This window comes from Eschrichtius robustus, chromosome 4 (assembly GCF_028021215.1).
Source record: "Eschrichtius robustus isolate mEscRob2 chromosome 4, mEscRob2.pri, whole genome shotgun sequence".
NCBI lineage: Eukaryota > Metazoa > Chordata > Mammalia > Artiodactyla > Eschrichtiidae > Eschrichtius > Eschrichtius robustus.
In genome coordinates this window covers 88457369-88470141 of record NC_090827.1, presented here as the reverse complement: position 1 = coordinate 88470141, position 12773 = coordinate 88457369, and the positions used below count along the sequence as shown (strand labels likewise).

General features: G+C 34.3%; 1 protein-coding gene across 3 annotated transcripts in view; it reads left to right on the top strand.

Annotated features, from left to right (window-relative positions):
- Positions 1-12773, top strand: part of KLHL5 (kelch like family member 5) — an 89052-nt gene that overhangs the window by 18041 nt on the left and 58238 nt on the right. Inside the window, exon 2 of one of the 3 annotated variants that reach the window (XM_068543095.1) lies at positions 9167-9640. The exons of 1 other annotated variant lie outside the window; for it this stretch is intronic. In XM_068543095.1, coding sequence (XP_068399196.1) covers positions 9258-9640 — 383 coding nt within the window. In that variant the 5' untranslated portion in view covers positions 9167-9257. Of the gene's footprint in view, positions 1-9166; positions 9641-10839; positions 10886-12773 lie in introns of those variants that run through there. One more of the 3 variants, XM_068543097.1, reaches the window with a different exon arrangement.

Sequence of the window (12773 nt, the reverse complement as noted above, 5' to 3'; positions counted from 1 at the left end):
CCGGACCCCCAGGTTGGGAAGCCTGATGTGGGGCTCAGAACCTTCACTCCAGTGGGTGGACTTCTGTGGTATAAGTGTTCACCAGTCTGTGAGTCACCCACCCAGCAGTTATGGGATTTGATTTTACTCTGATTGCGCTCCTCCTACCGTCTCACTGTGGCTTCTCCTTTGTCTTTGGATGTGGGGTATCTTTTTTGGTGAGTTCCAGTGTCTTCCTGTCGATGATTGTCCAGCAGCCAGTTGTGATTCTGGTGCTCTCGCAAGAGGGAGTGAGAGCACGTCCTTCTACTCCGCCATCTTGGTTAATCCTCTTCATTTACTGTTTAATCAGAAATATTTCCCAAATATTTTTAACAGAGTGAAAGATTTAACATTGTGCTAGAAATTTAATTTTGGATATCAGAGTGTGTTTCTAAACTTGTTTTTATTACAAAAGAGATTTTGATGCCATGTGTTTGTAGTAACGAGTGGAAAGAGTGCAAAGATAAGCAATGTTAACAGCCCAGGGTTCATCTACCCACATTTTAAATTTCTGATTTCTTAAATAGATTGTAGATTGATTTTTAACTATAAGCTAAATATGACTCTAGACTCCATATTCCTAGCTATTTTGTTGCTAAGTACATAATTAAAGCTAAGTTTGTCTAAAGCTACCCTCAGTCCCCCCTGAAACTGTATCCTTCTTACTTCCTTATTTCTGTTAATATTACCGTTCTTCCAGCCCCCCACATTGGAAAATGCCGTCCTCTTTGACTTCTTCCTGTCCATTTGCCACAGACATTTTATCAGGCCTGTTTCTGTAGTATCTTTAACAGCCACCCCCCTTTCAGATCTCATTGCTTCCTGCCAAGGTTACTATCCTCTCACCTCAAAGAGTTTTCTGATTTTCCTACCAATGGCATCTTCCCTCACAAATCCATTCTTCACTTACCAAATTAATTTTTTGGGGGTATACCTCAAAATTCTTAACTCAGGAACCTCATCTTCTCCCGAATAAAGGACATACTTACCTCTTGATAATTAGTAAGGGTTTCATTCAAAACCCTCTTCTGCTATATTTTAAGATCGTTCAAGGTCTGTGCCATTAATTTATTCATTTATTCTTTGGTTTAAATTCAGTAAAAGTTTGAATGTCGTGCACTATACAAGTTGTTACAGATATAGTGGCCCCTGCCCTGATGGATTGTACTGTCTATTTTTTCATCTTTGAGTTCTTTCTGCTTATAGCAAAATTTATTGAGTTTATATAAATACAGGATTTCTTTTACATTTATAATGTTTGCTTTTAATGAGTTTGGGGAAGAGGTACAGAATTTTTATTTCTGGAATTAAAGTTAAAATTAAATCTCAAATCTTTCCTAACCTGGGTAAATACTGGACTGACATTTTCTGCTGTCATACATTTTTAAATGTTAGTGGAATTATATCAGTCTTCAAATTTTTAAAATAAGCCAAATTCTCATAAAAGACTTAATTTGACAGAGCTTTAAAAGTGTCCTGGAATTATCAAACTTTAAAGGGTTCTTTGAAATCATGTGTTGTAACTTATTCTTTTTATAGTTGAGGGGAAAATTGGGGAGGTGAAGTGCTGCTAAGTTAGTACAGTAAAATTAATTCTTGATGTGTTTTATGCAATATGTAGTACACACTTAAAACTATAGGAATAGATTCATTAAAATTGATTACTCATAAAACAAATACTGTTTTCTTAAAAACTCTATGTGAAGAGAGGTTTGTATAATAATGATTACACATATAAACCAGTTACTAAATGGTTGTAATTTAAATTGTTGAGTGAAGCCATAGCTTTGAAAGCCATACTGTTGAAGTGAGCTCATCTGCAGTCTATCTTAATGACATCTGTGTTGCTATTGTCATACTGAATAATGTCATCTTTTAAATTCACAGACTAACATTTGAGCAGTTTTGAAGCAGAAATTGCATGTGGATTCCTTAATTACATTTTTAAAAATGTATTCATAATTGACACTTACCTATTTTAAATACTGTGTGAGCTTTTGTATCTCAAATTTAAGTAAAGCGAAGTTATTAAAACAAGAAAGAGGTACAGAATATAATTTGATAATCAGTTTTAAGAAAGAAATGTCAGTCTGAAAAGATATCTGCTGTTTAGCCAGTAGATTTCAAAGTGATACAAATTTTATGCCTAAAGAATGAAATAGAAAAGAGAAGTTCTTAGAGTAATATATTGTGATTTTTCTCTTAAGTTGAAAAATACTAAAAAGGTTTTGTCACCAGAGGTAAATGTTTTCTAATATTCTTTTAACATTTGGTTCTTAAGTTTATTTTATAATTTCAAAAATGTACATAATAAGTATATATCTTTTATTATTGCTTTTATAGTTATTGGATTCATTCATTCATTAGAGAAATATTTATTTAGCACCTGTCTTTCAGGTACTGTTTTAAGTGCTAGGACTACAGCAGTGAGTCAAACAAAGCTGTACTGCAGCTGACTTTGTGGTGAGGGTAAAGATAATAATAAGGGAATAGCATCTAATATGCCAGGGGGTGATAAGTGCTGTGAAAAAAATCAAGAAGGTCAAGGGGATAGAGAATGATGAGGGATCTAATTTATATAGAGTAGCCTGTGCAAACCATTTTGATAATTTAACAATGTAATGCCTTTTAGTATGTATTGCTCTTTCATAAATAATTACCCTAGGAAGGACTTCTCATCAGAAATGCATAAATTTTTGAGCGAAACAATATTATTGTGTAGTAAAAGTTGATGGGACAGAAGAAAAAGTGTTATTTAAATAAATGCTGAATTCCATGCCATGAAAACCTTAATGCTTAAGTTTACTACATATTTTTCATAAAGCATTTGGCCCAAGAATTCAGTTAAAGCCGGGAAATATTTCTGTAAACCCCTTTCTATCGGGGGGCTATAACAAGCTACTTTATCAGTAGACCATTTTTTAATGTATTTTGTTAGAGTAAAGATTTTTCCCCAAAATACCCATGCTTAAGACAGGCTTAAGCTTAGGCGAAAATTGTTAGAGACCTAGCTATAAAGGATTTTGAGCAAATTCTGTCTTTGAGGAGTATTTTCCAACTTTGCTTGCCTAAATTCTCTCCATTTGTCATCATTTCCATTATTCAATATGACATTTAAAATTTTTGTTGCAATAGTGATCTTTTATTTTTTAAGTCTTTTATTTAAATATTCTATTTTAATGGTCATGTTATCCTCGTTCTAAGTTCTAATTTGTTTTTTCTTTGAACTTGCTAGGAGGTAAGAGAAGATACCAGCAAATTTTTTTTTTTTTTTTTTTTTTTTGTGGCGTGTGAGCTCTAGAGCACACGGGCTCAGTGGTAGAGGTATGCGGGCTTAGTTGCCCCGCAGCATGTGGGATCTTAGTTCCCCGACCAGGGGTCGAACCCATATCCCCTGCATTGAAAGGTGGATTCTTTTTTTTTTCCTTTATACAGCAGGTTCTCATTAGTTATCCATTTTATACATATTAGTGTGTATATGTCAATCCCAATCTGCCAATTAATCAGTACCAGCAAATTTTTAAAGAGCTAGATCTCTAATTCTGTCATTTCATTTCTTAATTCTTTAGTTTCTCCTCTAATCTTTATTATTTCATGACTCCTTTTAGAGGGCTTATTTGGTTTTCAATTTGAATAGACTGACTAGTGCATGTCTTTTCTTTCCTTTTTAAATAATCAATGCATTTAGAAAGTCATAAATCTTACAATAGAGGAAATATCCCACCTACAATGATTATCCAAGCCATCCACTGTGCTTAGGTGCCGTTTCTTTTTCTTTTATCAAAGTCTTCACTTTTTTTGCTCCAGTGCTTCTGCCTGCAGTCAACAATCTCACCTTCCTGTTGGATCATTCTCATCATTCTAATATGTTCTGTGTTTTTTAAAATCAACAAATAAACAAGCAGGCAAAACAAATCCATTGCCTTGATTCCTCAACTCTTCCAGCTGTAATCTCATTCCACAGCCTCACTACTGAGCAGAATTTTCTGAAGGAGTTGTCTGTACATGCTCTCTCTTATTTCTCATCTTCTGTTAACTCTTCAACCCACCGCAGTCTGGCTTTGGTCCCCAACCCTTTACTGAAACTGCTCCTATCTGATTTGGCAAAATTTTTATGTTGCCAATTCCAGTGGACATTTTTCTTTGCACATGGTACCTGACCTCTCATTTGACATTGTGACCATGCCTTTTGCATTGAAACACCTTTATCCCTTGACTTGCCTAACACCATAGGCTGCTGATTTTCCTCTACTTCATTGGTTGTTCCTTCTTAGTGTCCTTTGCCTTTATCTGTTACAGTTCCTTGGAGCTTGGATCTGAGCTCCAGGAACATTTATCCAACTACCTGACATCTCCACCTAGATGTCTCAAAGTTGCCTCTAACTTATCAAGAAATGAACACTAATTTTAAAAATATCATAGCTAATGAGAAAGTATGATAAAAGGACTGGATATAAGATAAATGTACTTAATACTTTTATTATAATAGTAATAACCATGTGGAAATGCTAGAAAAAATTTATTGTATTTACAACAGTGAAAAAAGAGAAAATAAAAGAACATGATAAAAATTTTAATAAGAAAGGCACAGGACCTATAGTTAAAAGATTTAAAAATCTTATTAATGAGCATAAGATCTGAACAAACTAAAAAACATATGCTTGGATGTGAAGCCTTGATATCATAAAATGCCAACCATCTTAAAATTAGTACACAAATTTAATGCAATTCCAGTTAGAATCTCAATAGGGTTGGATTTTTTTTTTAATATTTATTTATTTATTTGGCTGTGCCAGTCGTGTGCAGGATCTTTTAGTTGCAGCATGTGGGATCAAACCTGGGCCCCCTGCACTGGGAGCATGGAGTCTTAGCCACTGGACCACCAGGGAAGTCCCTAGGGTTGGAGATTTTTATTGAGAGGATTGGGTAATATTATTTTAAAGTATATATAGAAGAGTACATATTCAAAATTAGTTTAAAATTTATTGTAAAAGAATATATGGGGAGATAGGAACTTGCTTTAACAAATAATAAACATATTGTAAATGTACTGTAATTAAAACACTAATATTGGCATAAAAATAGACAAATGGTGCAACAGAATTAGCATCCTGAATTGTTAAAATTCATAACAAAAATAATACCTCAATTCAGTGGGAAAAGGGTGGTTTATATCAAGATGATATTGATAATAGAGGGCTCATATTAGAAATATAAAGAATTATAATACTTATTGTTGACTGGTGGGCCTGTGAAAATGAATGAGAAGGATACACTCACTTTACTTTTGAAAATATAAATTTCAGGAAAGTAAACTATCTTTTCAAATTTAAAATGCACATACTTGCAACCCAGCAGTTCCACTCCTGTGAATAAATTCCAGAGACACAAAAGCCTCACAAGGATGTTTATTTCAACATTATCTTAATAGCATAAAACAAAAATACCTGAACTCAATCTGCATGCCCACTAGCAAGGAAGTAGTTTAATAAATTGTGTTTTACAATTATGGAATATTACACAACTATTAAAAAGATCATTATTAGTTTATATTTCCATGTATATAATTTTGGTGGGAAAAGCAAAATGCCAAAATATGTATACAGTATGATCTCTTTTATAAAACAATAACAAAAACTCCTATATATGTGTATATAAGTTTGGATATGAGTTTTATAAAGAAAGAGAAAGTTGTGAAAGGCTCTACACCAAGCTGTCAACATTGATTACCAGGAAGGAGGAGGAAGATTGACAAAATAAGTGTCTCAGTGAAAAAAGCATGCAGTATAAGTCCACTGATACAAAAGGTTGGGGTGGTGGTGAGCTTTTGTATATACATGTGTATGTATGTATGTATGCATGTAACCAAACCCGTGACTATTACAGCAGTGGTTAAAGGCTGCTACTTGGCCTTTGTCAACCCAAGATCCTAGTATCCCTTTAAAATCAGAAAGCCTATTTCAGTGGCTAATCTCCCACCTGCATCTCTAGCCTACTCAGAAGAGCTACTACATTAAAGAGGTATTTATTTAATGTATATCTCACTATCTTGGTGAAGAGGGTCTTTGGCCCCTCTTGGGAGTGGAGGCATTGTTCAACATTTTAACGTTCACGTCTTTGGATTTCTTCTCTATATCGGGAAATGTCTTGCATATCAGTGGTCTTTTTTTTTTTTTTAATAAATTTTTTAAATTTTATTTATAGCTGCATTGGGTCTTCATTGCTGCACGTGGGCTTTCTGTAGTTGGGGCAAGCAGGGGCTACTCTTAGTAGTGGTACATGGGCTTCTCATTGCACTGGCTTCTCTTGTTGCGGAGCACAAGCTCTAGGCGTGCGGGCTTCAGTAGTTGTGGCATGCAGGCTCTAGAGTGCAGGCTCAGTAGTTGTGGCGCACAGGCTTAGTTGCTCCGCAGCATGTGGGATCTTCCCGGACCAGGGCTCGAACCCGTGTCCCCTGCATTGGCAGGTGGATTCTTATGTACTGCGCTGCCAGGGAAGCCCATCTCAGTGGTCTTTAATGAAGTCCACTCTTGTGTTCAGGCTCCAACCAATCAACTAAACAGCAAAACAATTAAAATTAGCTTATGGAGCTGGCACAGTGTAAATGAACTCTCTGGTAATTGTTCTCATATTGACAGATTGAATTTAAAATTTGAAATTATATTTATATAAAAGTATATACATTAAAATGTATTCTTTATTTGTAATGTTCACTTAATTATCCTTTTCTCTACCAGAGTATAGCCCTCTTTAAAGAAAGATCTTTGTTATTTATTTTTCTACCTTTTGTGGTGCCTTAAACATGTAAACGCTTGGTACTTATTTGCATGAAGACAGTAATGGCAAGATCATTATGAACTACTACAGTGGTATTTCTTCATTGTGTGGGTCTATACCGTGCACTGCAAGATGTTTACCATCTCTGGCCCCTGCCAATTCAATGCCCATAGCCCTCTCTGGTCATTCCAACAACTAAAAATCCATGCCCCCTACTTCCAGAAGCCTTTCTGGGGTGTGGGAGCAGAGGGTTGGTGCTACCTTTGTTGAGAACCACAAGGCTGGAGTAATTGGAGAAGCCTTTCTAAGGGCAGCAATATCTGTGCTAAACCTTGAGGGATGAGTGGGATTTCAAAACCAGAGAAATTGGGACACAAACAGCATGTAAAACAGGAAGCACTATAATGTAGACTCTGTCTTAACTGATGAAGCAGTGTGTCCATTTGGAAAATAGTTAGAAACAAAGTTGTATAGGTAGAGTGGAGTTAGAAGGGTGTTGATAAAAGGAGTCTGACAGAGGTGAGAGGAGAGGGAATGGTGTCATTTCACTCTCTAATGCATCCTGCATGCTACTGCCAAATTAATTTTCTAAAACATTGCCCTGTTCAACAGTCCACTTAACATTGCCTGCTAGCTTTACACCTCTGATGTGTGTTCAGGGCATTTTATGTCATCTTATGCATCCAAATTTATCTCTTATTACTCCTTAATATTAATTAGGTATTTCTGGTTGGCTGATCAAACTGATATTCCCCCCTCTTTCTTTGTCAGTATGCTCACTTCATGCTTTGTTAATATCTTTCTTCCTTTATAAAATCTTTCATCATTCTGGCTGTAAAACTTCTTACTATTCTTAGAAGCCTTCTCCCTAATGAAACTGGCCCATAGCACTCCACACCATCCTGATATCTCCTTTCTCTTTCTTACAGTATTTATGGTTTGTCCTACAGTATTTGGCACAAAATTATATATGGCTTTTCATGCCTATTATTCTTATTTCTCTGAATAATTTTTATTCTCCTAAAGAGCTGTGTGAGATTAAGATATACCTCACAATATTTTTGTAACCCTCCAAAGCAGCTTTTTTTGTCATTTATTTTGTCATTTGTCATTGTGATGTAGCACTAGATATTGAGCACCCTGAAAATTCAAACTCTGTTTTTGTAGATGACAAAATGTTAATACTGCAGCATTATAATATTTCTTACACTTAAGTTATCAATTTTGTTGTTTCAGTAACTCGATTTAATTATTTTTGAGGGTAGGAACCAAGATGTATGTATCTGTGTCCCCCATAATGCCTATAGAGTGTCTTGCTCACAATAATCATTCAATATTTTAAAATTTGATTGCATTTGATAGATTTTTATTTGCTTTATCAATTCTCCTTAGCTGTAACCATGTTCAGACCATTGCTTTGTTTTGCCAACAACAGAGGGCACCATCAGGGTACTTATACACCCAAGAAATAATCCTATCCCAGTCCTAGGTAGCTTTCTTGAGCCACACTTTCCTTTTCCTAAGTAGTGTCATAGAAATTTGGCTATTGTAGTAATTCAGAGTGGCTCAATCCTAATTATAGAACAATATGGACTTCAGGTCATTTATTTGAGAAAGAATAAGTACTGTCATATTTTGATCCTTTGTAGTTTTCAGACCTTTTCTTTCTTCTTAGTCTTCTCAGTATTCTTTGCTCAGATGAAGTCTTACCCAGATCTTACTGTATTAGTGAAACACACTCCTTTCCTGAAGGGAGAAGATAGAAGTGGAGAGCAGTGAACGGGAACCCCACCTTTGTACTCCTCCTCCTTCCTGACCCCGCATCCAAAGAGCCAGCTTGAAAATCACTATAACTAATCTAATTTAAAAAACTTTAAAACAACCTGTTGTTTTGTGATATCTCATTTAGGAACCTAGTATAAAAATAGAAACATTTTAGTTTTACAGTGATTTTTTAAGTACAAAGGAAAATGCTGTGGAATACATTTCTTGTTTCAGCAATAAAAGAGTTAATATACTAAGCAGCAGAGACTGAGACACTGCGACGGGATAGTGGTTTCTGTCTCTGTCATTTGTGGTTTAAGAAAAGGGGGTGGTGTTCTGCGTTTAAAAGGACTTTAATGAATGCTGTCAGTGTTTGTGAGAGCTAATGGTCAGTAAGGGAAAGGAGAGTAGGGGACAGTGGTCTAGCTGTTTCAGGATAGGTGGATGAGAGTTCGCTCTGATTGAATGGAATGTTCCACCGTGTTTCATCTTTTTTTCATTGTCCTTTGTTCTCTATAATCTGATATATTGGTATAAAAGTAAATGTAGATATATATGTGAATGTGATTTATTTTCCTTTCAATTTGTTTATTGTGTACAACAGGGCAAATACTTCTCTTGTCTTGGTTGGATGCACAAATCTCTGTGCAGTGCTTTTTGCCCGTTGCCTAGACGATCACTTGGTTTCTCTGAGGATGTCTGGTTCTCGTAAAGAGTTTGATGTGAAGCAGATTTTGAAAATCAGATGGAGGTGGTTTAGCCATCAAGCATCATCTCCCAGTTCTACAGTTGACAGCCAGCAGGGAGAATTTTGGAATCGAGGACAGACTGGAGCAAACGGTGGGAGAAAGTTTTTAGATCCGTGTAGCCTACAATTGCCTTTGGCTTCAATTGGTTACCGAAGGTCCAGCCAACTGGATTTTCAGAATTCACCTTCTTGGCCAATGGCATCCACCTCTGAAGTCCCTGCGTTTGAGTTTACAGCAGAAGATTGTGGCGGTGCACATTGGCTGGATAGACCAGAAGTGGATGATGGCACTAGTGAAGAAGAAAATGAATCTGATTCCAGTTCATGCAGGTTGATTATTTTCTTACTGATAGAAATGGGGTGTGGGGGTATATTCTATATACTGTTTAAAATAATTTAGTATTATTATTTAAAATCTATGATTACACATATATATATATATATATATACCTCTACATATATACACATATGTAATATCTTGGTATGTATATGTGGTACTTTTGCTGGGATTTTTTTTAATGTTCTAATATTGATTTTAATTCTGTAAAATTATAAAGACAACGAATAGCTTTCATTTTGAAATATCTTGTGTTCCCTATATAGATCTGGCTCTGCCTTGAAAATAATACATGGTAGCAATTTTATGCATCATTGCCTTGCATTTTGCTTCATTCGTTTATCTTCTACAGTCATAGCAAAACTATAGAAGACATTTCTATAGTATAAAAATTTTTATGACATTTTAGTTTGCAACAGATTATAGAGTCATTTTTAAATTTTTGTGAAAATGAAAGGTTTTATGAGGAGAGGCATATTGTAGTTGCCAATAATTTTTGCACCATTGTAGTTGTCAATAATATTTTTCTTATGGTTATTTCTCTTTGTCCTATGTTGCAGCCCTCCAGACTAATTCAGAGAATACAGTAACATGTCTCTTTCTAAGATGACAGCTAGTAATTCCTGTTACCTTCACTTCTCTGAAAATTGTGCTATTTAGGGAAATGAAGGACATTCCTTCAGGAGAGTGTAAGGGAACATAGAGGAGCTAGATGTGGTCAGCTGGTGAAAAGGGGGCAAAAAGAAGGGGAAATGAGTTTGAGGAGAGAAAATTAATAAATTGGTAATTTCATAATGACTTTATCCACCTGCACCCGTGGAACCAGGCTTTACCTTTGAAATGAATTTTCTTCTTAATCAGTTTAAACTATCAATACTATAGCATATTATGTAACAAATTAGGGCCTGAAAGTCATCTTTCTGATTCATCTTCATTTAAAAATATTTAAAGGCTTATTATTTTTCTAGATTAATTACTGGATCCTTTTTCTTTTAAAATTTCTTTACAGGTTTTGATAACACTTGTAATTTGTATGTTATTATTAATATAGGCATCATAAGAGATGGAGACAAAATGAGTTCGTATATTCAAATATCTTTTACTTGGGGATATTTACCGCCTTCTCTTCTAATCTTCACAATATGGAATTCTGAACTGTGATGCTGGAACAATAACAAATATAGAACAGTCCTCTATAATCATTTGTGTAATGGAGAGAGGGGAATATCTTTACATAGGTAACTAGTGTATTTAATTTTTTTAAATTTAATTAGTTCATGATTTAGCATTATTTTAAGGGAATAGGAGCCACAAATAATTTTAATATGGAGATCATTTGAATTAATATGGTTTCATTGTTTTGTATTTTCTTTGGATACTTGTTGCCATAAAAAGAATAAAGTATATATTAAAAGGTTCAGGGTTTATCATTTTTGGGATAAAACCATTCCCATTTGGTGGAAACCAAAGAGTAATCATCTTTTTATTTGAAACCAATGCAACGTATCAAGAATATTCTAACAAAATTAGAAAAAAATCAAAACATTCATTCATTTACCAGCATTAGTTATGAAAATCTTAACATGTATCTACTACCTGGAGAGATTATGCATATGTGATTATAAAATTTATATACATGTATAACCTTAGAAAGGTTATACACACATAGGTCACTATAATTTACTTCCTTCAACAGAAGTAGTTTGCATAGCTAATGATTACTGAAATTAAGTTAATCTATTCTTTAGTATCCATATTAAAGTGTCCTCTTGATGGGATATTCATTATGACAGAAAAAGATTCTTTTTTTTTTACTGAGGTAGCTATGTGCATACTTCAAGAAAATACAATTGTCATTTTTAGTTGTAGGAGTTATAAAAATAAGAAAATTATATGTTTTAAAATATAAAATAAATGTAGTTGTTTTTAAAATGCTAATCAAGAAGATTGAGAAAGTAAATAATAAGATGGGAGTAAACAGTTCACATCTGCAGTGACCAAACTATTTCTAAAATATTATTTCAAAAATAAAATGTACTTAGAGAACATGTCTTTGATTTTTAGATATGAGGGGAAATCTGTCAAAGAAATTTAATATTCCTGGTGTTTTAAAATTTCTATCCCAACATCTTATTGCAAAAAAGTAAAAAGCATTCTAGATTTTAGAAATGTCATTTGTGTGTATACTTCTACTTTTCCATTTTTTCCCTAGATTAAATATATCTAATTCTCACATCCTCCTTCAGTCCTCCAGCTCTGAGTGTTTGATCTTCGTTATGAGGATAAATTTATTTGCCCCCAGCTTTTTGATTAAGTAAGCAGTCTCTCTAGGTGTTTGCCCTTCTACTGTAAACAAATCAAAAACTATCACTGTTAATGTCAAAAGAAGCTACACTGACATTCATCAGATTTTGTATATAACTTGGATATAGTTCTTTTCATTATATAATATTTGCAAATAATAAAATATATAGTAAACATTTTATTTGCATATACTATAGATTGATATCACATGGTGGGGAAATACATACAATATACGAAGAATTTCTCATTTAAACGGTCATAATACTTGTATAGACCTCAGAACTTAGATTGAAATTTTGAGTTATTAGAAAAAAGGGAAGACAACTTAGTGGTTTTACATACACAGAATCATAACCCCTACAGTGGGTCCAGACAAGTTAAAGCAGAAGTTAAGAGGCAGCATATGTTGCTAATATGTTTGATCAGTTGTATTCTAAGTAGAAGAAATGTCTGCCTGAGCCTTTGACTTATGGTAATTTATGCTGTCACACATCTAAGTGATTTGAAAGTTTCTTATCTTTTAACTTTGATCTTGGGTCTGTAGCCTAGCCACTCTTTGTCCATGGAATCATCTCTAAGTCATTACCTTGTTATTAAAATACAAACTTTGTGTTTTATACCGTGAGGAATTTTAGACCCTAAGTAACAGTTGTGACCTATGTGAGCAGTAGGTTCCAATGACTTTAACTCAGGGTGAATTTTCACCAGGGCCAGCCAGGTTTACATAGTGGCTCACCATGTGACCATAGCTTAAACATGGTTTACACTTTACTGGATTTGCCAATTTTGAAATTATGTAATTTTGACATATTGGAGAAATTT